The sequence below is a fragment of the Onychomys torridus genome, chromosome 2, assembly GCF_903995425.1.
Source record: "Onychomys torridus chromosome 2, mOncTor1.1, whole genome shotgun sequence".
NCBI classification, from domain to species: domain Eukaryota; kingdom Metazoa; phylum Chordata; class Mammalia; order Rodentia; family Cricetidae; genus Onychomys; species Onychomys torridus.
In genome coordinates this window covers 46,892,436-46,916,308 of record NC_050444.1, presented here as the reverse complement: position 1 = coordinate 46,916,308, position 23,873 = coordinate 46,892,436, and the positions used below count along the sequence as shown (strand labels likewise).

Below are 23,873 nucleotides of genomic sequence, written 5' to 3'. Positions count from 1 at the left end.
GCAATGTTGGGCATAGGCTCTCTCTTGTGTTATAGGCCTCAAGTTAGACGAGTCATTGGTTGGCCACTCCTATAATCTCTGCACCACCATTACTTCAGCACATCTTGGAGGCAGGACAGATTGTAGGTCGAAGATTTTGTGGTTGGGTTGCTGTCCCAGTTCCACCACTGAAAGCCTTGCCTGGTTACAGAAGATGGACAGTTCAGGCTTCATATCCGCTATTACAAAGAGTCATCCTCATGGATTCCAGGGAGGTTCCACTGCACTAGGTTTCCACACTGCTCCCCAAATGTCCCCCAATTTCAGTCATCTCTCCCCATACTCTCTCCTTCCATAACACACCATCCTACAATAAACTTCTTAAAATTATGTCATGGGTTCTCGCATACAAAGATGCTCATCAGTAGCTGATTGTCCTTTAATTGTAGCTCCTACTTATTTTGGAAAGGTCTAACCTGTGCTACTCCATTACAGGTGGGGTAACTAACACGGCACAGTATCAGAACCGACTGATGGTGTATGAACCCAACCAGGTAAGAACTTCATAAGAAGTCATTTCCTTAATTATAATGCATTTACAAAAGATTTCCATGGGAAGTACTCATTGGAATGCCACACAAATGCACATTAAGCTACACGGGGAAAAGAAAGCATCTAGGGGAATACCTTTGGTTTCTCATTATTATTGCAAAAGTTCAGCTCCTACAGTTTCATGCTACACATAACGACACAGAGCTTTGCATTTTGTAGAGAGGATTTGGTTTGTAGCTATGTTCAGGATAGGATGCCATTTTGGGCAGGAAACATCATGATGACTTTGTTATTCTCAAGTCAAATAATGTCATTTGACTTACCATAGCCAACAGTGTTCTGGAATAGTACAAATCAGAAGTGTCTGGAAAAGTCTGGGAATGGTATGCCTTTAACAGATGGGTCCTTTTTGTGTACTTTTGATGCACACTTAATTCCCTTTTTCCCCTCAAATGAGACATGTTTTTAATTCTCTTTTCCTACTATCAAAATATCTTCAAATGGGCAAAATCTTAGGAATTTTGCCATTTCCAGGACTAGGACATCTAAATATTTCTTGATTTTGATAGTATTCCAAAATGGTGTGACATGGAGATTTAATATCCACCAGCTAGTTTGGATACAAAACTACAGGTTGGCTTTGGCAGGCTGCATCTGGTAAGGTCCTACACGTGTGTGCACAGCGCCCCCAGTGTTTCTGCTGGAGTTTTAATAACGACTTGACTGAGGAAGGCATTTCTCTTTTTACAAGTGTGTCTCCTGATATTATGAAAAGTTGTAGATTGCAGAGAATGAACGTTCATGGGTCAGCTGTCTCCTGGGGGACCACTAATTGCAGAAGCCTCAGTTTGGTGCACACATGGTTAAGGAGGAAGACAGCATTAGCATTGCTTAAATGAGTTCTGTTTCATGTTTGTACACACATGCTCTTTTTTAAAAATTCTGCTGGCATATTGTTTACGGTGGGTACTGGCAAACATCACATCTGCTTGCATCTTGCTCAGAATCTCAATAACTCTATCATTCAGCCCTGGTGCTTATTTCTCTTCTAGGCCTTTGTGGAGAGTCGATAATGCCTGCCATCTGCCACAGAGCACATCGCTACCTGCCAACAGGCAGGCTGGGGTGACCTCTGCTTCCCACCACTGATTAGTATTCACACGCTAGCTTATTAGGAATGACCCCACCAGGCCTCTCTGCTTCTTTGCCTTTGCAGCGGGTGGCAGCTCACCTGGCAGGCATTGCAGTGGAGGAAGCTAAAGATATAATCAGGGGATGTAGGCAGGCTCTGCAAGCCAGATGGCATCTCCAGTCTTGTGGCAGGGGACTGGACTGCTAATGCAAACACTGATTCCTAATACTGTAATAGGTTATCGCATAGAGAGCACCCAAGATAAGCATCATCAGAATTTTAAAATTCACTCAAGCATAATGCATTAAGGATATTTCTTAGCCAAATGTCTGAAATCTAGCTTTGACTATTTATTAAATAAACTGTCTTTGATTGGGGAGATTCTGTGTTCAGAGGGACCAGACAGTATAAGCCTCTCAAACTAAACAACTTCTTTTTTTCTGTAGTATACCACAGAAATTAGAAATGAGCAAATACATGCCTATAACAAATAAATGTCATAGGGTGTGTGCCTATAGTGAGTAGATGCCACAGTGTGTGTGTGCTTATAGTGAGTAGATGCCACAGTGTATGTGCCTATAGTGGGTAGATGTCACAGTGTGTGTGTGTGCCTAAGTGAATAGATGTCACAGTGTGTATGTCTATAGTGAATAAATGTAACAGTGTGTGTGTGTCTATAGTGAATAGATGTCACAGTGTGTGTGCCTATAGTGAACAGATGCCACAATATGTGTGCCTATAGTGATAAGTGCCTATAGTATATAGTATATATGCCAATGTTTATACAAGCATGTTTATGCTTGTAGATTGCTTTTTTCTTACAGCTTTGTGAACTGGTGAAATTCTGTGCATGCAAAACATCATATGATTTTTCTGGTTCAGTTCCAATTTTGTCTTGGCAAAAAGGAAATGAGGTTCTTCCTATATGTTGAGTGTCTATGAGGAAAGAAGTGGTTAGGTTTATTCACTGATCTATCATTCCCTTTACTTGTCTGTCAATTGGTTAGTTGAAATTTAAATTCAAAGCTATGGTAGATTCTCAGATAATTTTAAAATTTGTATTGCACTTTAAATAGGAATCTTATGTTAAGATGGCTGATCTTACAATTCTTATTATTGAGGATAATCTAGAGCCAAATATTAAGGACTTCTCCATTCCTTAACATTGTCATGTAAAGCTTGGCCTTCTACCAATATAAATAAATATGTCTAGACCTAATGCTATCCTAGTTGGCAAAAGACATAATTTTATATGTGTTAAAGTGTGAGAGGATTCAGATAGAAAGAAAACAATAAGTTTGTAAATCTTAGCTTCTCCTCTGGTCTCAGGTTAATTATGGAAGGAACAGGAAAGTTACCTTCACCCTAACTTATCTGGGACCTTGTTTCCTTGATGTGTATATACCCTTGCCCCTTTATTGAGACACGATCTCACTATGTAGCTCTGTCTGGCCCAAAATTCAGTATGTAGACCAGGCTTTGAACTCACAGAGATCCACCTGCCTCTGCCTCCTGAGTGCTGGAATTAAAGGCGTGCACTACCATACATGTCCTCAAATGCTGTATTTTTAAAACAGTGAGAATGTACTAGACATTTATTACATGTGAGGCATTTTCTACACCATAACTGGATGTCACTCAGGTTTTATTATCCCCATTGTGTAGCTGAGGAGATGAGCACAGGGGGGTAGGGGATAGGGTCAGTGGATTGCTTAAGACTGCACATGAATTATGGCTTACATAGTTTCAATCTAAACTGTTTTGATTATTACAGTATGTTTTACACTGTACCCAGCCATGTGCTTAAACCTAAGTAATTTCCATGAACTAAGCATCATGAAATTTTAAAGTTGCATTATAAAATGCAAAATGCCCTATAAAATGCAAACCTCCTGAATTTTCTTTTTAAAATGTAAGCCACAAGCTATGATTATGTAGTTCTTTCTTGTTTTCACACACAAAACCCATACCTTTCAACACATAAATAATATGCAAATAAGATGCAAGTTGACATTAGTGTTCTTATTGCTAGTGAGGCACCACTGCCTTTGCTATTTGTGAGGTCTTTTTAAACCGATGCACCTGATTCTTTCTTTCTTTCTCTCTCTCTCTCTCTCTCTCTCTCTCTCTCTTTTTTTTTTTTTTTTTAGAATAAGTGGATAAGCCGCAGCCCCATGCTACAGAGAAGAGTCTACCACTCCATGGCTGCTGTCCAGAGAAAACTTTATGTTCTTGGAGGCAATGATCTAGACTACAATAATGACCGGATTCTTGTGCGCCATATAGATTCTTACAACATTGACACTGACCAATGGACACGCTGTAATTTCAACTTGTTAACCGGCAAGTATCTTTGGTTAAGCAATTTAAAAACAAAAATAGGGGCTGGGGAGATGACCAAGTAGTTTCAAGTACTGGTTGCTCTTCTGTAGGCCCCAGGCTGGATACCCAGCACCCTGAGAGTAGCTCACAACTGTTTGTAATTCCAGTCCCAGGGGATCTTAAGGCCCTTTTTGTCCTCCAAGGGTACCAGGAACAGATGTAGTAAGTACACGGATACACACACAGACAAAACACACATAAAAATAAAATAAAAAATATTTTAAAATGTCTAAAAATAAAGATCAAAACAAAAACTAGAATAGAGATTCAAAACATCCCCAAACTTGTTTCTTGGACAGCTAGAGTACATCTCCAAATATTATGTGAACAGTGGGTCACACAAATTGTTTTCTTTATCCAGGAAGACATGCATGATTTATAGCTAGAGACTGGGCCTTCAGGTGGCTGGGAATCTAGTTTCTATTTTGCCATTGTGTACATTCTCAAATGGCGAAGAGAAGCATATCAACTTGCTTTTCCTCAATGAATATTCATGTGAAAATTTTGATATGTGTGGGAGGAGAAAGGCACCCAAAGAGTTAATAATTATTTTTTCCTTTTTTAAAAATCAGGATCTCACACACATCAGAATGGCTTCAAAGACCTTCTGGTCCTCTTCTATCCTCCTCCATTTTTACTGGGGTTACATCTGTGTTCTACCATGTCAAATTGTATACAGTTCTGGGAATTGAACCCAAGTGCATGCTAGGCAAGCACTGTACCAAGTAAGCCACATCCCAAGCCCTGAGTTCAACTTCCCACTGCCTCATCCTCTTTTATCTCTTGGGAGTTTAGGAAAATGGTGGTCTTCAATTTTTGTCACTACTGTGTATTGTTTCTGTGTGTAGTCCGGAAATGAGACTTTCGGGCAGCTTTGTGCATTTGAGCCTTTCCGGCCATGCATCCCTACCTATGCATCTCTTCAGAGCAATCAGACATGTGGATCCTACTCATTACACAAAGGAATGGAGTGAACGTAGTAATAATGCGCTTACCCCGATGTCCTAGATGGAGCTGACAACTCCATCTCTCTTATCAGCTCCTATGATTAACAGCCACCAATGGTAGGATCCTTGCAGGGCTGCTTTAAGTGAGGAAATTCACCAACTGTAAATGGTGGGTTCAAGTAGTTCTTGAAAACATTTAAAATTCAGAGTGAGCATTCAGTCACTCACAGAGGCTATTGGGAGGCCACAACAGGAACACAACCAGGGATTTGGATGTTTCATATCAAGCTCCTCTTTCAGTGAAACAATTTGTAGGCCTCTTGTAAGTTCTGATCTCTCAGGTAGAATGGCATCTTAGATCCTAGATCCCTCGATCTGGGATTCTGCCTCCAACTTATTTATTACTCCAGTCAATCCTGTGTCAGCTCATCAATAAAAAGAGACTTTCACTTTCTGATTGCCTGCGGGGAAGAATGTGTGCTAGTGAGTTCTTCTGTCTTCCTTTTTGAAATGGGAGGGGAATCCTTTCATCATTTTGGCATGTCAGTATCTAGGGATGATGTAGACTGGTCTCAGCTTGGGAATGTTAATATAATCTTAGAACTGTTGATGATGTAAAGGAAGAAGGGTCACACCTTCATCTGCCTTGTTGGCCATTTGTCTTCATGTGAGGCCTGGGGTGGGGGCAGGGCTGTTATGCCTTGGGATTGCACTTGTCACTTTATAAAGGCAAGCACATGCCTATATATTTGTTGGCACAAGTGCTATGAATGGAGCACAATGGATGTCTTACACATCTAAAATATCCCTTGTTTTCACCACCATAAACGAATGACATCCAGAATAATATGGAATCATTGGTTCTACGTAACTTACTATTACTCTATGGAGTGCTACATTTAGTAAGGTTTGGTTAATAGATATTTTTGCCTGGTCCTAACTCGACACAGATTCACTCTTTGAGAAGTAGTGGCTAATTCATTGTAGTTCTGGAGACAGTGATTAATTGCTGCAAAATTCCTGTGGAGTATACAAATATGCCACAGGGGGAAATTGTATCCCTCGGTGGCAAAAGGGTTAATTAAAGCATGTAAGAAATGGAATTTTTTTCTTTTTATTCAATTCTCTTTACTTTAGGCCAGAATGAATCTGGAGTTGCTGTCCATAATGGGAGAATATATTTAGTTGGTGGATATTCAATTTGGACAAATGAGCCTCTGGCTTGTATCCAGGTGAGTGGTTGAGGTTCCCTTTGAAGTTTGTGCAAGGGGTTCAGCGAGGTTATGTTTTGCAATTCAGCTGTAGAAGGAGATATTTAATGTGCAGAAGGAGGCTCAAGGTCCCTTTCTTTGTATAGCTACTGCAGCCTGTATCTTATATCCTAGAAATGATGCCTACTAAATGATTGAGACCTTTTAAAAAATTATGATGGGGACAAACTTTAAAATATCTATAAAATATATGAGAAATGGAGAACTTTGGATTTTTTACCCCCTTTTTTGATACTTAAAAAGGAAAGAAACTTTGGCAATAGTACTTTGTGCTCCAGGCAGTTTAAAGATCCCCCATCTTCATGCATTTTGTTTATTACATTTTCATAATCGTCACCTGCAGAGGTGTTCTTCTTCCCTGGCAGAGGTTCCTAGCAATAGTGGGTTATGGGTAGTCTATGATAGCACAGCTTCTGCCCCAAAGAACAGCCCTAGCATTTCACAAGTGAACCAGGCAAGCTTGCCTTGGCAGGATGCCAGCTGAGCCTCTCAAAGCAGAAACACATACTTAGTTGTTATATGTAGCTCTTAATGCTCTTTGTAATTCTTACCTGTTTTCTTTTTCACATGTTCTCTGGTAAAATCTTGATGTGTCTTAGCCCTGACTTATCTAACATATCCTTATAAAAACTAATATTTTTTTACAGAATAAAATCTTTTTATTGTGATTTTAAATGTGTTTTCTTTTTTTTCCTCTCCTTTTTTAAAATTTATTATATTTGTGTTTTAATTTTACACATCAGCCATGGGTTCCTCTGTCCTCCCCCCTCCTGCCCCTGCCCCCACCTTCCCCCCAGTCCCTCCCCTCCATTCCCATCTCCTCCAGGGCCAAGACTCCCCTGGGGATTCACTTAAACCTGGTGGATTCAGTACAGGCAGGTCCAGTCTCCTCCTTCCAGGCTGAGCAAAGTGTCCCTGTGTAAGCCCAAGGTTCCAAACAGCCAGCTCATGCACTAAGGACAGGTTTGGGTCCCACTGCCTGGGTGCCTCCCAAACAGTTCAAGCTATAGGCAGAGTGCTGGAGAGGTCCCCAGAAATCCACAATGATACATCCTCTGTAGACTGCTGGCAATGGTCGAGAGAAAGCCTGATCTGACCTAGGCTGGTGATCAGATGGCCAAACACCCTAACAGTCATGCTGGAACTCTCATCCAATAACTGATGGAAGTGGATGCAGAGATCCTCGGCCAGGCCCCAGGTGGAGCTCCAGGAGTCCAATTGTTGAGAAAGAGGAGGGACTGTAAGAGTGTGAATTGTTGAGATCAAGATTGGAAAAGCACAGGGACAAATAGCCAAACGAATGGAAGCACATGAATTATGAACCAAAGGCTGTGGAGCCCCCAGCTGGATCAGGCCCTCTGCATAAGTGAGACAAAAACACATATTTTTAAACCTAACCTTTGTGGAAAGACTTTTGAAAATTGTTTTAATATTTTTAATGGTTGCAGAATGATTCTAGCATCATCATCATTACTAACTACTATTACTATTATTTTGAGACAGTATAGAGCCTCACTATAGAGCCCTGGTTTGCCTAAAACTCATTATGTAGACCAGGGTGCCCTCAAACTCTAGAGATCTGGCAGTCTGTTGCCAGAGTGCTGGGATTAAAGGTATGCAGCACCACACCTGACAATTCCAACTTTTTACTTTTCAGCCATATCTTCTAAGGGATATCCCCATGTATCACATAAGACTGTATGCGCTTGTTAAGGAGCTTCTGCATGTTGTCCACTAATGTCTACTTGCTGTATTATGTTAGTCATACTTCTCCTTTATTTTCATGCTATCATTTATCTTTACTCCTTGTGCTTTGTCTCACCACAGGTTTTCCTTAGGATCTTACGTATTTATGTTACTCTCACAGATCCAGGAGATGTGGAAAGTGTGATTGCCATCTGTGGTTGAATAGGCCTGAGTTTTATAGTGAATAGCAAGAACTCATTTTTCTTAGCACACAGGGCAACGTTCATAAGACTCAGTCATGCTTTACATAAAGCTAAGCGGGGGAGCTCTAAAAAACTGTCTTATATATTGTTAATACAATGCAGGTAAATTTGAGCTTAACAAAATGCAAAATTAAACCTTTCCATAGCTGGAAATCATAAAGCACACTGCCAGAAAAGTGAGTTGAAAGTCATAATGAAACAAAGAACCTTAGGACTTTGTAATAATAAATGCAATATGCAGCAAAATGTGGGACAAATGTAGCTTAGCAAGCTGGAAAATGAACTTAAAAACAAACTCAAAGTAGAAGATAATAGCAACAAGAGCAAGGTAGTCAGTCACTAGGAACCAGTAACACCATAGACAAATGTGAGCACAAGCAGCAGCTGGCTCTAGCACCGAGCACTGTTCTCTCCAAGGAGGGGCTTGTCTTCACCCAAGCATGGTTTTTGCAGTGTTCAGTCCTTTGGGTTTTCATCCCCACTTTTCAGAACTGTGAAGACATTGAATTGGGCAGGAGTGTTCCATGGTGCCAGAATGCTGTGTGTTGTAAGTGGCCTACAAAATGTCATTAGATTATTTCTACAGTAGAATTAGGTTTGCATTTTCACTAAGTTGCAAAAGTCAAGACATGATTATATTTCTACTAACATTAATGCTGGATTGGCTCTATGAATAAGAGATAATTAATAATCTAAGAGAAAAAAAATCTTCCAACATGTCAACTTTAGGAGAGCACAATGTGGTCATACTTCAAAACTTTTTCAAGTCTCCTATTTTGGCAAGTTAATGTGTAAGACAGAACATTTTAAAAACAAAACAAACAAAAAGCCAATTCATAGTGATATAGTTCATTTTATCCCCACATAGTTTTTCCCTAAGTGGCTCACTAACTGTGTACACTAAACTTTTCAGAACTTTTAAATTATTTATCTGTGTGCATGAGTGTTTTGCCTGTGTATATGTCTGGGTACCACATGCATGCAGTTCCAACAGAAGCCAGAAGAGAGCGTCAGTTACCCCTGGGAATCAAACCTGGGGCTTCCACCAGAGCAGCAAGTGCTCTTGACATCAACATGATGCCATCTCTCCAACCTGCTTGTCCACTGATTCATTATTAGTAATGTCTGGTTATTCCAGTACAAATTTTATTCAAGAAATGTAGGTGTGCAAGTATATTTTAAACCACTGAGGACATGATATATTCTAGAGTTTCCTCAGTATTAAGTAATACTAAAAAAATAAATAAATAAAAAAGGAATGAATTTTACCTTTAAGATCACATAATGAAATATAACAGTATATTTCTTTTTTAAAAAATGCAGGCAGTTCTGTATTTCAGTAGCCATACTGATGAACAGAATCTAGCCTCTGGGCAACTCTGTCTATCCCGGTGGCTAGCACTCTGATTCTACAAAGTCTAGAAAAAATGGAGAAAAAGTTTTCTCTTTCTTTGAAACTTTTTTACATTGATGTATGCGTATGCATGTATGTTAGAGGCATATTCACTTGGCAGCCATGGCATACATGTGGAGGTCAGATGACAACCCGCAGAGTTGATCTGCTTTGACCGTGTAGGTTCAGGTCGTCTGGGCTTGGCAGCAAGCAGTGGTACCACTAGAGCACCTCAGCAGCCCTACTTTCATTTTCCACATCACTGTGTGCCTGGGTGGTAGGGATGCGCATGAGTACACATGCTCGCATATGTCTAGGGCACATGTGTGTACGGGCACACTGGCATGTGTGGTGTATGGAGCCCTGTGGTTGCCTGCTGGTATCTTCCTCCACTGTATTTGATTTTATTTATGGAGACAAGATCTCTCACTGAACTTGGAATTCTAGTTAGGACTACTTCAGCTAGCAAACCAGCTTGTGGGCAGGTCCTGTCTCTGCCCCCCAAGTGCTGGAATTAGAACTGACCACTATACCAGTCAGAATTTACATGGGTTCTGGGGATCTGAACTTTGATCTTCATGCTTTCAGGCCAAGCAAGCCCTTTACCCACGGAGCCTTGTCTCTAGCCCAATAGACATTTATAAGAACCCTTACAATTAATAGATGTGCCCATATCAGCATATAGTGTATCACTTAGAGAGACATTTGTCAAGCAAATCTTCATGGATAATAGCATTTTTAAAGATTCATTTTTAAATGATGTGTATGTATGTATATATGTGCCTCTGAGCAAGTGAGTGCATGTGTTTACAGAAGGTATTGGATTAACCTGAAGCTAGAATTAGAAATAGTTATGAGTTCCCCATCATGGGTGCTGGGAACTGAACTCTGGTCCTCTGCAACTGCAGTGTGCACTCTAAACCTCTGAGCCATCCCTTGAGCCCCAACAATATAGCCTTCTAGATCATGCATCATGCATTCCAGCTACTGGCAACTAATTACTGGGTATCTTTTCCTCTTCACTACGGCTCACATATTTTTGCTTTGTTCTGTTTATTTTCATGTACCAACAGTACATATTAATGGCTGGAGAGAGCAGTAAGTGTTCAAAAGCAGGCCACTTCCCTAGCATGATTAGTACCTGATGGGGGGAATAACCAGTAGAGAAGTAAGACCATGGAAGGCGGGAATGGTGGCCATGATGAAGTGTTGGTTAGACAGTGTAAGTTTCTAATTATAGAACATGTGGAAAATTACAGAGTGGTGGTGAGAATCACATACACTAAAACTATCAAAGCTTAAATTTTTGTCACAAACCGCAATGATTCATAATCCAAGATTAACTTAGAAACCAGTCATCTAATAGCTGGGCTGATTAATGAAGATCATAATTAAACAATTCAGAGATTCTCTCATTAATACTCAGGACTAATTTTTTCCCGTTGAAAATACCAGCCAATACTCTTGTCTCAACAGACTGCTCCTCTGGCCTCTAATCCTGGTTCATTTAACAGTCATTTATGGGGTCAGCTACCTGGGGTGACACATGAGAAGCCATTTCAACTACTACCAAGTTAGCATATGCTGCTCCATTCACTGTAAGAACAGTGCAGACTGAGGAAAGTTGAGGAGCACTTACACTAATATTTGTCTAAATATGAAGGTTTAGAACCACTAGTAATGCAATTACTGAATATAGATTTGCAAAAACAAACAAAAAACAAAACAAAACAAACAAACAAACAAACAAAAAAACCAAAAACGAAGGCACTCTTATTAATTCTGTGGACATGAAGGTGGATGTCTGGCACGTAGCCTGACTCTAATCTGGTGTGCCTGGGGTGACTGGTACATATGGGCAGCTGTGAGTGTGCAGGTGATTCGTCTGTTTCCAGATTATTCTACTGTTGTTCTCCTTTCCTATCACTTCCTCTTGGCTGGAGGATATGCTGCCAATCTGGCACGGCCGTTTCCCACACGTCTTCTTCCTGCCAGTTTACAGGGGAGTGTTTTGGAGAAAATCTGCCAAAAGCTTTCTTTTTCCTTCCCAGATTAAATACATTACATCTGCCTAACATATGCAGTCGCTGTTGGCCCAGGGAACCGCACAAAAGCTCTCAGGGTGATTACCTCACTGTTATTTTGACTTCTATAAATGTATTCTTTCGGGGGAAGGCAATAATTATTGTCCTTGCTCTTCTGGGCTACATTCTTGGATTAAAATAATGGCTAGATCCACCATTTACAGTCAACTTACCTTGAGAAAGTCACTTAATTTTTTTCTCTGTAAATTGAAGGCAGTACTTAACCTTTGTATGGTTTTGATAAATGTTTGGCAAGAAGGAACCACAAAGGGAATGAGTGATTCCAGAACAGCACAGGCGTAATTCAGGAAAAAGCCTGCAGAGGGGGCTCTAGAGCAAGAACCAGAGCCAGCAATCCACTCCCGAGCTGGGCTAGTTGTGGGGCCCAAAAGGGAAAGAAGAGGACTGAAATGCTTCCATGTTCAGCCTGAGGTTGGCCAATGTTAGGGAGGTGCCATAAGGGAGAGCAGGTGACCAATACATCTCTGGTAGCCAGCTCTTTCTGGAGAATCCATAGGTCAGGGAGCGCTAGAATCTAAACAAATTATTTTACTTCATGAATTGTCATTGTTTAATCCAAATGGTAGAGCTTCACAAAAACGACATGGCTGTAGCTAACATTTCTGAGGCAGGCAAAAAGGGAGGCATAGTTGTTATCTTGTAACTTGTTGCTAGACAAGAGCCTCACTGAGCAGAAGCTCTTGAAGAAATCTTTGATACCAGAAATTTTGGCGGACGCTGTTGACATGTCTTCTGGTGGTGACCTTGATAAAAGAATTGTTTCTTAGATACAAAATAGGCTTGGAAACTAAGAAGGCAGGGCCCAAAGACTACCAAGAAGAGGGACAAGCCAGCCAGGGCCACCAGCATCCCCAGCTGGGTACTGTCCCCTAGAGATGGAATGCCAGCAGAGCTCAGATGCTAAGGGGGAGGGGGTTGTCTGCATTTCCCACCACTCCAGACTGGTTCATATAGAAGCAGCACTCTTCCCAGAGGAAGAGAGGCTCCTCCTTTCTTTGTAATAAGGAGGCTCAGAACTCTGCAGTTTTAGAGAACACCTACGAATAAGTCTATTTGGTTTAAGAAAATAGTAATTGTTGTGTGATACTATTCCCAAGGAGATGTGAGCAAAAGTCTACTCACCCCACACAGGAAACTAATGACAGACCATAGTCTGGATAATACCCAAGTCCAATTTGGTGAACTAGTGAGTTTTATTGGAGTTACAGGAATGTGGGTGAGGGGTTACTTACAGGAGCAGAAATGACTCAAAGACAGCTGTGTCACCAAAGTTCACCCCAACATGGGTGATAGCTCCCCAAAGCTTGGAACCTGGTGCTCACCACACAGCCTTTTGGTACCCCAACAGGTTCTATAGTGTCCTTTCAGAGTGCCTCAGTTGGTCTGAGACTCTGCCAGGCAGTTGGTCTCGGTTTCTTTCTTCCAAGCTGCTGGGGCTGAGTCTCTCATTGATGCTAAGCTTATGTGAGCATCTGTGAAGAAGCCTGGCTTGGCCAAGAAGGACTCTCATCAGTCTTTATTGTTTCTATACTTTTTGGGGAAGGAGAGGATTAATGAATCAGGTCAGTTTCAGGGACTTCCTGAAGACATTTGGAGTTGTTTACTTCCTGTTTTAGGAGCTTCCTTTCAGGATGGAAGTGTTTCACTTCCTATTAGAACATCCCATTGTCTCACCTCCATGCATACATCCTGTCCTAAAATATCCTGTTGTTTTACTTCCCTTTTAAATCCTGTGTCTTAGAAAGTTTCCCTCCAAGATGGAGGGTTTTAACCCTGGAGGGAACTGCTAGGCAATGGGTGGCTATTTTCAACTAGGCTATCTGAAATCCTTAAGAAGCTGTTGGAAACAGACCGGAAGAGGGCATGCTGGCTATGTCTATATTGATGGCAGAAAAAATATCCAAGCCTTCAAGGAGAGAAAGTAGGTGAGGGGATCCCTTAGGATGAGCAGTTGAAACCAACAAGGACATTGAAGCAGAGCCAAAAGGAGAACAATCATGGTTTGGTTATTGGGAAAGAGTTCATATTTTCATATGATCAATTGTCTTAGACACAGAGGTAAGTTGATATCCTGGGGGGTGGGGGAAACACCCAAGGAGTTGAGACAGAAGAGGTATGAGAAGGTGTTTGGTCTTGTCAACTTGACACAAGCTGGAGTTACCTGAGAAGAGGGGACCTCCATTGAGAAAATGCCTCCGTAAGGCTGGCCTGGAGGCTAGCCCATTAAGCATTTTCTTAATTACTGATTGATGTGGGAGGGCCCAGGCCAGTCTGGGTGGTAGCACCCCTGGGCTAGTGGTCCTGGAGTACATAGGAAAGCAGGCTGAGCAAGCCATAGGAGCAAGCAAGCCAGCAAGTAGCGTTCCTCCACAGCTTCTGCTCCTTTCCTGCTTTCAGGTTCCTAGCCTAACTTCACTTAGTGATGGAGTGTGACCTAAGAGTTGTAAACTGAAATCAACCCTTTCCTCCCCAGATTGCTTTTGGTCATAGTGTTTTTATCACAGCTCTAGAAACCCTAGGACAGATATCAGGACCGGATATTGCTGTGACAGACCTGACCATGTGTTTTCAGGAGAAATGTGGTATTTGAACTTCGGGCTGAAAAAGGCATTGACTATTCAGAGCTTAGAGATCTGTTTTGGGAGCTAAGAAGAGAAACCTGAGAGCAGTGTAGATGATGGATGCCTCACTTGTGAAGTTTCAGAGGGAAGTTTGAGAGTCCCTAAAAGACCCTATCAAGTCATGAGATATTTTGAATTAAGAATCCATAGTTCCTGTCAGCTGGGGCTGAAGATTAACAAAAGACCAGAACCAGTAACATGAACCTTTGCTTTTTGGGAACAATTGATCCTGGTTAGCTGGAGCTGAGAAATTAGTGCGGACTAAAGAAGAGGCCAGCATCAGCACCACAAAGGTGAAATCTTCCAAGAAGTGTTTCCTTAAAGTCAGCAAACAGAAGCTGTGGTCCAGAGGCAGGAAGGGGATGGCTATATCTCATACTGGCAGCTGAATTTGGTTATGTATGAAAGTTTCTCAAGTGGTACTGGTGTTGAAGGCATGAAAGGGTCATTGAGAGGAGCTGAGATTTGACCGTGGGAGGACTGGATAGGAGGACACTGGTGAAGGTACAGCCTTAGTTGCAGGAGAAGCCACAGGACTGGAGGGGTAGCTGGCAGATAGTAAGACCTGACACCATGTGGTAGAGTCCGAGTCCCTTAAGAGAGCACAGAAGGGGCTCCCAGTGAAGGTGCAGCCCAGTTAGAGTGGAGACTCCAGCATTTTGGAGATGCTGGTACCCTGAGGTGACTGCTGAGAATAGCAGCAGCTGTAGGGTGGAACCAGCCTGAGCCTAGGAGACAAGCTGTGTGTGCTGCAAACATCAGAGTTAGAGAAATGGAGACAGAGACCAGAAGATTTTGAGTCCCAGATGTCAGACATTAAGCTGTTTACACTGCTGGACTTTGGTTCTGCTATGATTTGGATGTGACTGTGCCCTGGTTCTTCCTTCTTAGAGTAAGTTCAAGTTGTGTTCTGATTTTACAGGAGCCCCGTTTAGAAGCTTTGGGTATTTTAAGGAGGTTTTGAACTGTGAGATGTTTTTTTTATTCATTTATTTATTTTACATCCTGGCTGCAGTTGCCTCCCAGTCCTTCTCCCCCATTCTCCTAACCTCCAATCCATGAAAGGGCAGGTCTCCTATTAGTGTCAATAAGTCATGGCATATCAAATTGCAGTAAGACTGAGCACCTCCTCATGTATTAAGGCTGGGCAAGGTGACCTAGTATGAAAAGTAGGGTCCCAAAAGCTAGTAAATGGGTCAGAGACACCCCATTCTCACTGTTGGGAGTTCCATAAGAGGACCAAGCAATACAACTGTAACACATATGCAGAATGCCTAGGTCAGTCCCATGGAGGCTCCCTGGTTGTGGGTTCAGTCTCTGAGAGCCCCTAGGGGCCCAGGTTAGTTGATTGTGTGAGCCTTCCCATGGTGTCCTTGACCACCCTGGCTCCCACATTCCTTTCTCCTCCTCCTCCACAGGATTCCTGAACCCCACCTAATGTTTGGCTGTGGGTCTCTGCATCTTCCTCCATCAGCTGCTGTATGATGCCTCCCTGATGATAGTTGGGCCAGGCACCAATCTGGTCACAGGAGATGAGATGGCCAGTTCAGGCTACTTACCCACTATTGCTAGGAGTCTAAGCTAGGCCCTCCCCATAGACTCCTGGGAGATTTTCCTGTGCCAGACTTCTGCCTGACCCCAAAATGCTCCTTCCCCAGCAGTTCCCCTCATCACTCTTCTCCATGCCCACCCCCACCTGCCCTCAGTCCACTCACAAAATCTCTTCCATTTCCCCTTCCCAGGGAGATCTGTGTGTGTTGCGCCGCACCCCCCCCCCCCCATGAACTCTCCTTGTTAACTAGAGACTGAACTTTTAAAGTGTTTGAATTTTTAAAGACTGTGGGACTCTAAAAGTTTGGAATGTGTTTTTTATTGAGATATTAGTATTAATATGAGATCTCATGGATGAATAAGGAAGTATTATAGTTGAATAGTGATATGTTTTTATGTCAAGTTGAAAAGGGGTCAGTTCTATTTTGTTTTTGTTTTTCCTGTCAACCTGACATAAACTAAAATTATCTTAGAAGAGGAACCACAATGCAAAATTATCTCCATAAGATTGGTCTGTAGGCAAGTCTGTGTGGCATATTGGTCATGATTGCTCTTGGTCATATTTTATCACAGAGACAAAAAAGTAACTAATATACCCAGAGAGAGAAATAGTAATGGTTAAGGTGTTTTCTTTCACGCATATGCATTTCTGAGTAATCCTTTCCCTCTTTTGGTGTAGGTACTGGATGTAAGCAGAGAAGGCAAAGAAGAGGTGTTCTATGGACCTACACTTCCCTTTGCTTCGAACGGAATAGCAGCATGCTTCCTTCCGGCTCCGTATTTCACGTGCCCTAACCTTCAGACTCTTCAGGTGCCTCATCACAGGATCGGCACAATTTGAAAAGCCAGCACTCTGTCAGACCGCATCAACAGGAAACCGAATGAGAGCTTGACACTGGATATGGGGCATGAACATCCTCCGTGCTCAATGCTTCCTTTTCTTATTTTATAGGTCTAAACTTACGATCAATACTAGCAAAAAATGAACACTTTTCTAAAACATATTATTGAGAATCCCGTCACTTCTTTTCAGTGTACGTTAACATACAATGTGTATAACTTTTGTTGTGGTGCAGCTTACTGCCATCTTACTGGCACATTCTTGTTACATGGATCTTTAAAACATTCCTTGTCCCATTCTACTCAGCGCCATCCAGGATCATGTGACATTGTTAGTAAGGAACCTTTTACACATGGCATCAGTTTCCTCACAATCTTCCGTACTTCTGCCTTTTACTACTTTTTAAACACCAGAGTGTCACTTCTCAAAGCTTGTCATGCTGCAGCACTGCTCAGAAGAGTTCAGCAGGTGACATCATATGTTCTAAGTGCCATCTCTTGTTCAAGGTGATAGGAGCAATGGACTTGGAAAAGTTAGATTTCCAACCCTGCTTACTTTGACCTGTGTTAGACTTTTACAGGTTTAGGTTTCTTTGGAACCTTTAACTTGTGGATAAACGAGTCTGAGAGTATCAGAAAGACACTGTACCTATCCAAAGTGGGAACACCAAAGATCCCTAAACTTGTACAAATTCTTGCCTGAAAGAATTCTCTTAAATGCCTCATCTAGCCGTACTATCCATGGCATCATAGGAGGCTGTGACGTAAGTCTGAACTGGGAGCTGGCAGTTCTAATGGACATTTTCCAAATTATTAAAGGCTATGTCAATCTTAAGGACTTGTGGGATTCTCCACCACTGCCAATATATTTTTTGTTACCACCACTTTTAATAATACATAGTTCTTTTTTTAGTCTAGATTTTTGGGTTTACTTTATCTACAACTACAAATAAATAAATCATCTTAATAATCACATTTTAACCTAAACTCAACATGTTTGTTTTTCTCTAGTCTTGCCGAGACTTTAGGTCATTTTTATTAAAAAGTTGCTTTCTCGCAGCTGTTCAGTCATGCCAGCAGTGCTTATGTCAGAGAATTTGTCTGTTTTACTCATGTAACTACTTTTGAAAAATCATCATAAGTAAATGAAAAAATAATCCTTTTCTTTTTGTTCAGGGTAGCTTTGATTGGCTATGTGGCTATGCTGGCCTCCAACTCATGATCCTCCCAAATAAAACAATCTCTTTACCTTAGCAAACTAACTTTAAGCACTGTAGTGAGATACCTAGAACACTGTTCTAAAATGTAAATGATCTGGTTCCTGGGTGAAAGGACAGAACTGATAGAAAGGGTGAGGAGGAAAGGGAACAAACATGAGTCCAGACAGAGCAGTGACAGCTGGGGCGGATGGATGGAGAGAACACTTTTGAAGGCTGCCCATGAGCCTTCAGAAGCCAACTTAGTTCTGTCAGGAAAGTGCATTCCTGCCCTCCTGATTTCTTGCAACACAGACCTAAATAACAGATGTTTCAGACTTACTGACCTTTCTGCTTGATATATGAATCTTCTCTCTAGCAGGTTTTCCTTGTAAAACCATTAAATAATGTTATAGTAAATAAATAAATAGTTATGTTCCCAGTCCAATACCCTGAGTGAAAGGAAATGGCTTTTAAAAAAAGCTTGCCCACCTGCCAACCTTGACTTTGTGGACTCATCTCAAACATTCACTTAAGCCAGCATAAACTACCAGTCTCTCCTCAGTGGTCTTCATGGCACACTTTTTGCAGAGTGTGGAATATTCCTCACATCTGCAATCAAAGAATGGCATCAAAACTATCACATTCCTTTACTGAAAAGAAAAAGCAGCCAGATTGCACAACTGGATCCTTTCCTCAAAATCATCTGCAATGAGGAAAACAAATCCCTGAAATTATATTTGCAAATCCCATCCGAAATACTCAACTATATACCTATCTACTATTCCAGTGTAGTTTCCTATAGTAACTTGCCCTCTATTTTCAATCTTCAGAATTAAAGACTGTATTTTATTTTCCATATAAGACCAAAAGACTTCGAAGTATTTAAACAACATCATTTGAGGATTTTTACTTTAAAACATAAAACAAGTTTCCACAACCATTCTGTTGTGAGAGGAAAAGCTAGCAAAGATAGGGTTCTCTGTTTACAATAGAAGATGCAATAAGCCCTGTAATCTTTAAAATGTCAACTAAATTACAAGTATGGCACTTTTTGTACCTTCTTGTCTTCCTCACACCTAAAGGACATGTGTAACATCCCCTTCAGCTACTGCAAAAGTGGAAAACTTCAATTGTTTTCCCACAAATTATAAATGCATTAAGGATAAAACAGACCCTGTTTCTCTAGGTAACATGCCTCATCTTTAGTTTCATTGTATAATCACTGACACAATGTAAGTCAAATGCATACATTAAATTTTATCTACCTATCTTTCATCTTTATTATAAGCAAACAACCTATAAACTTCATATAAAATAATATCTATAACATGTAATAACTGGGCAACTATCAGCACAACAAAGTTGTAAGAAAGGACTGTGGATGTAAACCAGTTGGTAGAGTGTTTGCCTCTCCTGCAGGAAGCCTGGGATTCCATCTCCAGTACTACAGCTGTGGTAGCTCATGCTTGTAATCCCAGTTTGCTTGGGAAGTGAAGGTCAGAGGATCCGAATTCAAGGTCACTTTTGGCTATCAAGAGTTCAAAGAAGCCAGCCTTAAGCAGAGATTCTGCCCCTGTCTTTCACAAATAAATACATAAATAAAATAATAAAATTGATCAATAATAATCAGGTGGTACCAAACAAGGTAATCTCGCCATACAGATGAAAACACAACTCTTGTATTTAATCAATATAGGAAAGAATATGCTATTTTGCTAGAATCCTAGACTGACTGTCTTAACCAAATAAAGCACACTGTTTTTACTGGAATTTTATACTCTTGCTTGAGTAGGCAATACATTTGACTCTAAGAAGGGTAGGCATTTGGTTTTGCTCAGTGCAGAAAAGATGTAGGATGTAGAGAGAGCAGATTTCCTCAAGGTTTTCCCAAACTGCAGAAACATACACATTTTTATATAAAATTCTCAACTGCCAAAGTTCCTGTGAGAACTGAGTGTGGTTATTTTGATGATGTTCACCTGTCACTCCGTCACTCTGGTACTTGGTGGGAGGCTGAGACAGGAGGATTGTGTGTTTAAGGCTGGCCTGTGATACATGGCAGGACACTCAAAAAAGAAAGGAACCAAAAACAAAACCTAACAGGAGGGAAAAAAAAAAGAGAGAGAGATGTTCTGTGAGAATACAAGGAAATAAGCCCATATATTATTTAAGAAGAAAAGATCTTAACAACGAGAAAGGCATGGCAAAGGCCTTGTAGACCTGCATTAGATCCACCCACATGAGAGAACTGACTCCTCCAAGTTGTCCTTTGACCTAATGCATGTGTGTGCACGCATGCACACACACACACACACACACACACACACACACACACATTTAAAAAAGAGTAAAAGAAATCTTTCTTTTAAAAAGTGAAGCCAGTGTGTTAATCCTACCACTTGGATGCCTAAGGCAAGGATTCTAAGTTTGAGTGTGGCTTGAGCTACATAGTGAGCCAGAACTCAATGAGCCCCTGTCTCAACAAAAAAAAAAAAAAAATCACTAAGAAAACAAAACAACCTACTAAACAAAAACCCACCAAACTTGAGGAAAGATCTGATAGAAGCCACAGGATAATAAACATCAATTAGTCCAAGACATAAACATGCTTTTTCTTAAATAAACGTTGAGATGGTAAAACACATCAAATGCAGTCATCCATTGCTTGGTGGCTGGGATGTATTCTGAGAAATGCATCCTTAGGCAAAAATCAATGTACTAACGCTTTAAAAGGTGGTAGTCATTCACTACTTGTGGCCTCTGGATGCTATCCGGATGCGTGGTGTTGGTGTGACAGGGCATACTGTTTAATAGTAAGTTTTGCTGAGTACTTTTATACTGTAGGAGTATAATCTAAAACAAAGAGGGGGAATAAATACACAAAGCACCAAGTCATCTATCGTGAAGTACTATGTACTGTGCTTAGTTGTATGTGCTACATATAGTTCTGCGTCTGGCGGGGCGGTGGGCTCACCTGTCCCAGCGTCACTACTTGTGTTGACTATATTACACTCGGATGTTACAATGACTATGTACCTAGGTGTTGGGGATGTTGTAGATCTGCCATAGTCTCATGGGATTACCTTGGTGTGTGAGTCCCATCACTGAACCATCATGCACCACATGATTTTACTTAAGAAAAAAAAATGATATATAGATGTTTAAAGTTATGAAATCCTAGTGCAAGTGAACTCGATATTGATTGGTTTTTGCAGATGATCCTCCAAATTTTTCTTGCCCATGGAAATCATCTAGTTAGATGCTAGTTAAATTGAAGTTAAAATCAAAACCAAATCTTAAAGTCTAATAAAACATTTTCATCACTTTGTTGCCCTTCAATCATCTTTTATTCCTACCCCATCTGGTGCTTTAAAGGTATTTGACTGGAATGCTCACATATACAATATGTACCATTTTTCTTCCTGTTTAACTGCTTTAAGTTTCTGTAGAAATGAAATTTATTAATCTTCAGCTTTATGAAAAGGACGATACACCACACTGGCCAGCTGAATGAACCTGAGTGCAGAATGAACAGTGTTCAGAGAAAGCTGGTGAGCCTGGAGAAAAGAAACTTGAAAGAAACTGTCAATTTCATGGCTGTCTGAATTTGTTCTTGTACACCTGTGATGTACACCATGACCAAAACAACTTGGGAAGGGCAGGAGCTCAAGGCAGGAACTGAAGCAGAGGCCATGGAAGAACACTGCTTACTGACTTGCTCACCTTGCTTTCTTATACTACCCTGAGCCACCTACTATGAGGTGGCACGGTTCCCAGTGGACTGGACCCTTCTCTATCAATTAGTAATCAAAAAAGTGCCCTACAGACTTGCATACAGGCAATCTGATGGAGGCGTTAGCTCAACCACTTTTTCTCTTCCTGGAAAACTCTGACGTGTGTCAAGTTGGCAATAAACCGATCAGGACACTGACTATTGTGAATAGGGCAGCAGAGAATATGGCTGAGCGACAATCTCTGTAGCAGGACAGAGTCCTTTGGGTGTGTGCCCAGAGGTGGTATAGCCATGTCTTATAGTCCTACTTTCAGCCTTTTAAGGTCTACCGATTTCCATTGTGGACTACATCAGTTTGCACTCTAGTGGTTTGAAGGAAAATGGCCCCAATAGGTCCCCATAGGAGTGACACTATTAAAAGGTGTGGCCTTGTTGGGAGAAGTGCGTCACTGGGAGTGGCCTTTGAGGTCTCAAATGCCCAAGCCAGGTCCAGTGTCTCACTCTTTCCCTGCTGACTGCTGATCTGACTGTAGAACTCTCGGAACCTGTCCAGCACTGTGTTTGCCTGCTTGTGGCCGTGCTTCCCACCATGATAATGGACTAAACCTCTGAACTGTAAGCCAGTCCCAATTAAATGTTTCCTTCCAAGAGTTGCTGTGGTGTCTCTTCACAGCAACAGAAACCCTGAGACATACTCTAATAGTGATTAGGTCTTCCCTTCCCCTCACCTCTTAGCCAGCATTTGCTTTCCTGATAAATGGCATTCTACCTGGGTAAGATGTTTTAATTTGCATTTCCATGACTTTTAAAACTATCTCCCAACCATTTATTTTAATGGATATTTTTTATTTATGTTTGTGTTTGCTACTTGTGGTGTGCAGGTGACTGCAGAGGCCAAAGGAGGGCATCAGATTTCCTGAAGCTGGAGGGACAGGTGATTATGAGATTCCTGATGTAGCTGCCTGAAACTAAACGTGCGTCCTCTGGAAGAGCAGCAAGTGCTCCTGCTCCTTCCCTTTAGCCAGCCTTTTCCTTTTAGTTATTTATTTTTGAGAGTACGTGTGAGTACTGTATTTACAGCATTTCTCCTTCCCTCTCTTTTTTTGCAACATCTCTCATGTCCTTCCCGCCACTCCTCAAATTCATTGCCTCTGCACTCCTTTTTCTGTCTACATACACACACAGTGCAGTCTGATAACCTGAGTTAGATCCCTGGGTCCCCCCAAAATAGTAGGTGAGATCCTACTGTGAAAGGCACTGCACACTTTGGTCACAGGACTTAGAGAAATCCAGTGGATACTGTCCTGAAAAAGTTTCTTCCCAGTGGCCACTTTCCAGTGTTGAAAGGTAGGTGCTATGCAGGCTGCTGGTGGAGAAGGGTAGCACAGTGCTCCCCAACTATGAACCTTGACAACTACAATCATGACCAGCTTGCCAATACAGACCCAGTGGTCAACGTGGCAACTATGGGGGGTAACAAACAGTTGTATGATTGGACTTAAATAAGAGAGAACTCATGCCTTGTACTGTAAACCTGGCCAAGAACCCTCGGCAGAAGGGGTTACAGACCCCAGAAGAGAACCTCCTACCATTTTAACAAACTGATATAGTATCCAAATGTCTTCTAAGTATCTACCCTTTTCCCATAGAATATGGTTTTCAACCTTCATCAGAGGTTAAAGATAATGAGAAAGAAGAACATATTTGGACACAATAGAGAGAATGGCTTCTCCCAGTGGTGGAGAAAGCAGCCTCAAGGAAGAGGGGTTTGGTTACTCTTCTATTCCTATGAGGCAACACCATGACCGAGGCAACATTTGAAATAAAGCATTTAATAGGGACTTGTTTCCAGTTTCAGAAGCTTCATCTATGACCATCACACTGGGCAGTGTGGCTGCAGGCAGAGACAGCATGAGAATGGGCCTGACCTCAGAGCCCACCCACAGTGACATATCTCCTCCAAAAAGTCACCCTTCCTAATCCTTCCCAAACAGTTCCAATAAATGGGGACCCAGCCTTCAAATTGAGGAAAGAGCCTGTGGGGGCCATTCTCATTTAAACCACCATGGGCTTTAGGGAAGCAGGCATCAAGTAAAGCTTGGCAATGCAAGGAGACATTAAGTATAACACCAAGTGAAGAAGGGTCACTGAAGATTTTACAGGGAAGGGGACACAACTCCCCAGCAGGGGAAGAAAAATATCTTGAAACAAACATACCC

General features: G+C 41.5%; 1 protein-coding gene across 6 annotated transcripts in view; it reads left to right on the top strand.

Moving 5' to 3' along the window:
* Positions 1–19,691, top strand: part of Klhl32 (kelch like family member 32) — a 243,202-nt gene extending 223,511 nt beyond the window's left edge. For 4 of the 6 annotated variants that reach the window (XM_036177988.1, XM_036177989.1, XM_036177990.1 and 1 more), the window contains 4 exons: positions 475–533; positions 3,814–4,006; positions 6,130–6,224; positions 16,562–19,691. In XM_036177988.1, coding sequence (XP_036033881.1) covers positions 475–533; positions 3,814–4,006; positions 6,130–6,224; positions 16,562–16,723 — 509 coding nt within the window. In that variant the 3' untranslated portion in view covers positions 16,724–19,691. Of the gene's footprint in view, positions 1–474; positions 534–3,813; positions 4,007–6,129; positions 6,227–16,561 lie in introns of those variants that run through there. The other 2 variants (XR_004944214.1, XR_004944213.1) reach the window with 2 other exon arrangements.
* The last annotated feature ends 4,182 nt before the right edge of the window (positions 19,692–23,873 follow it).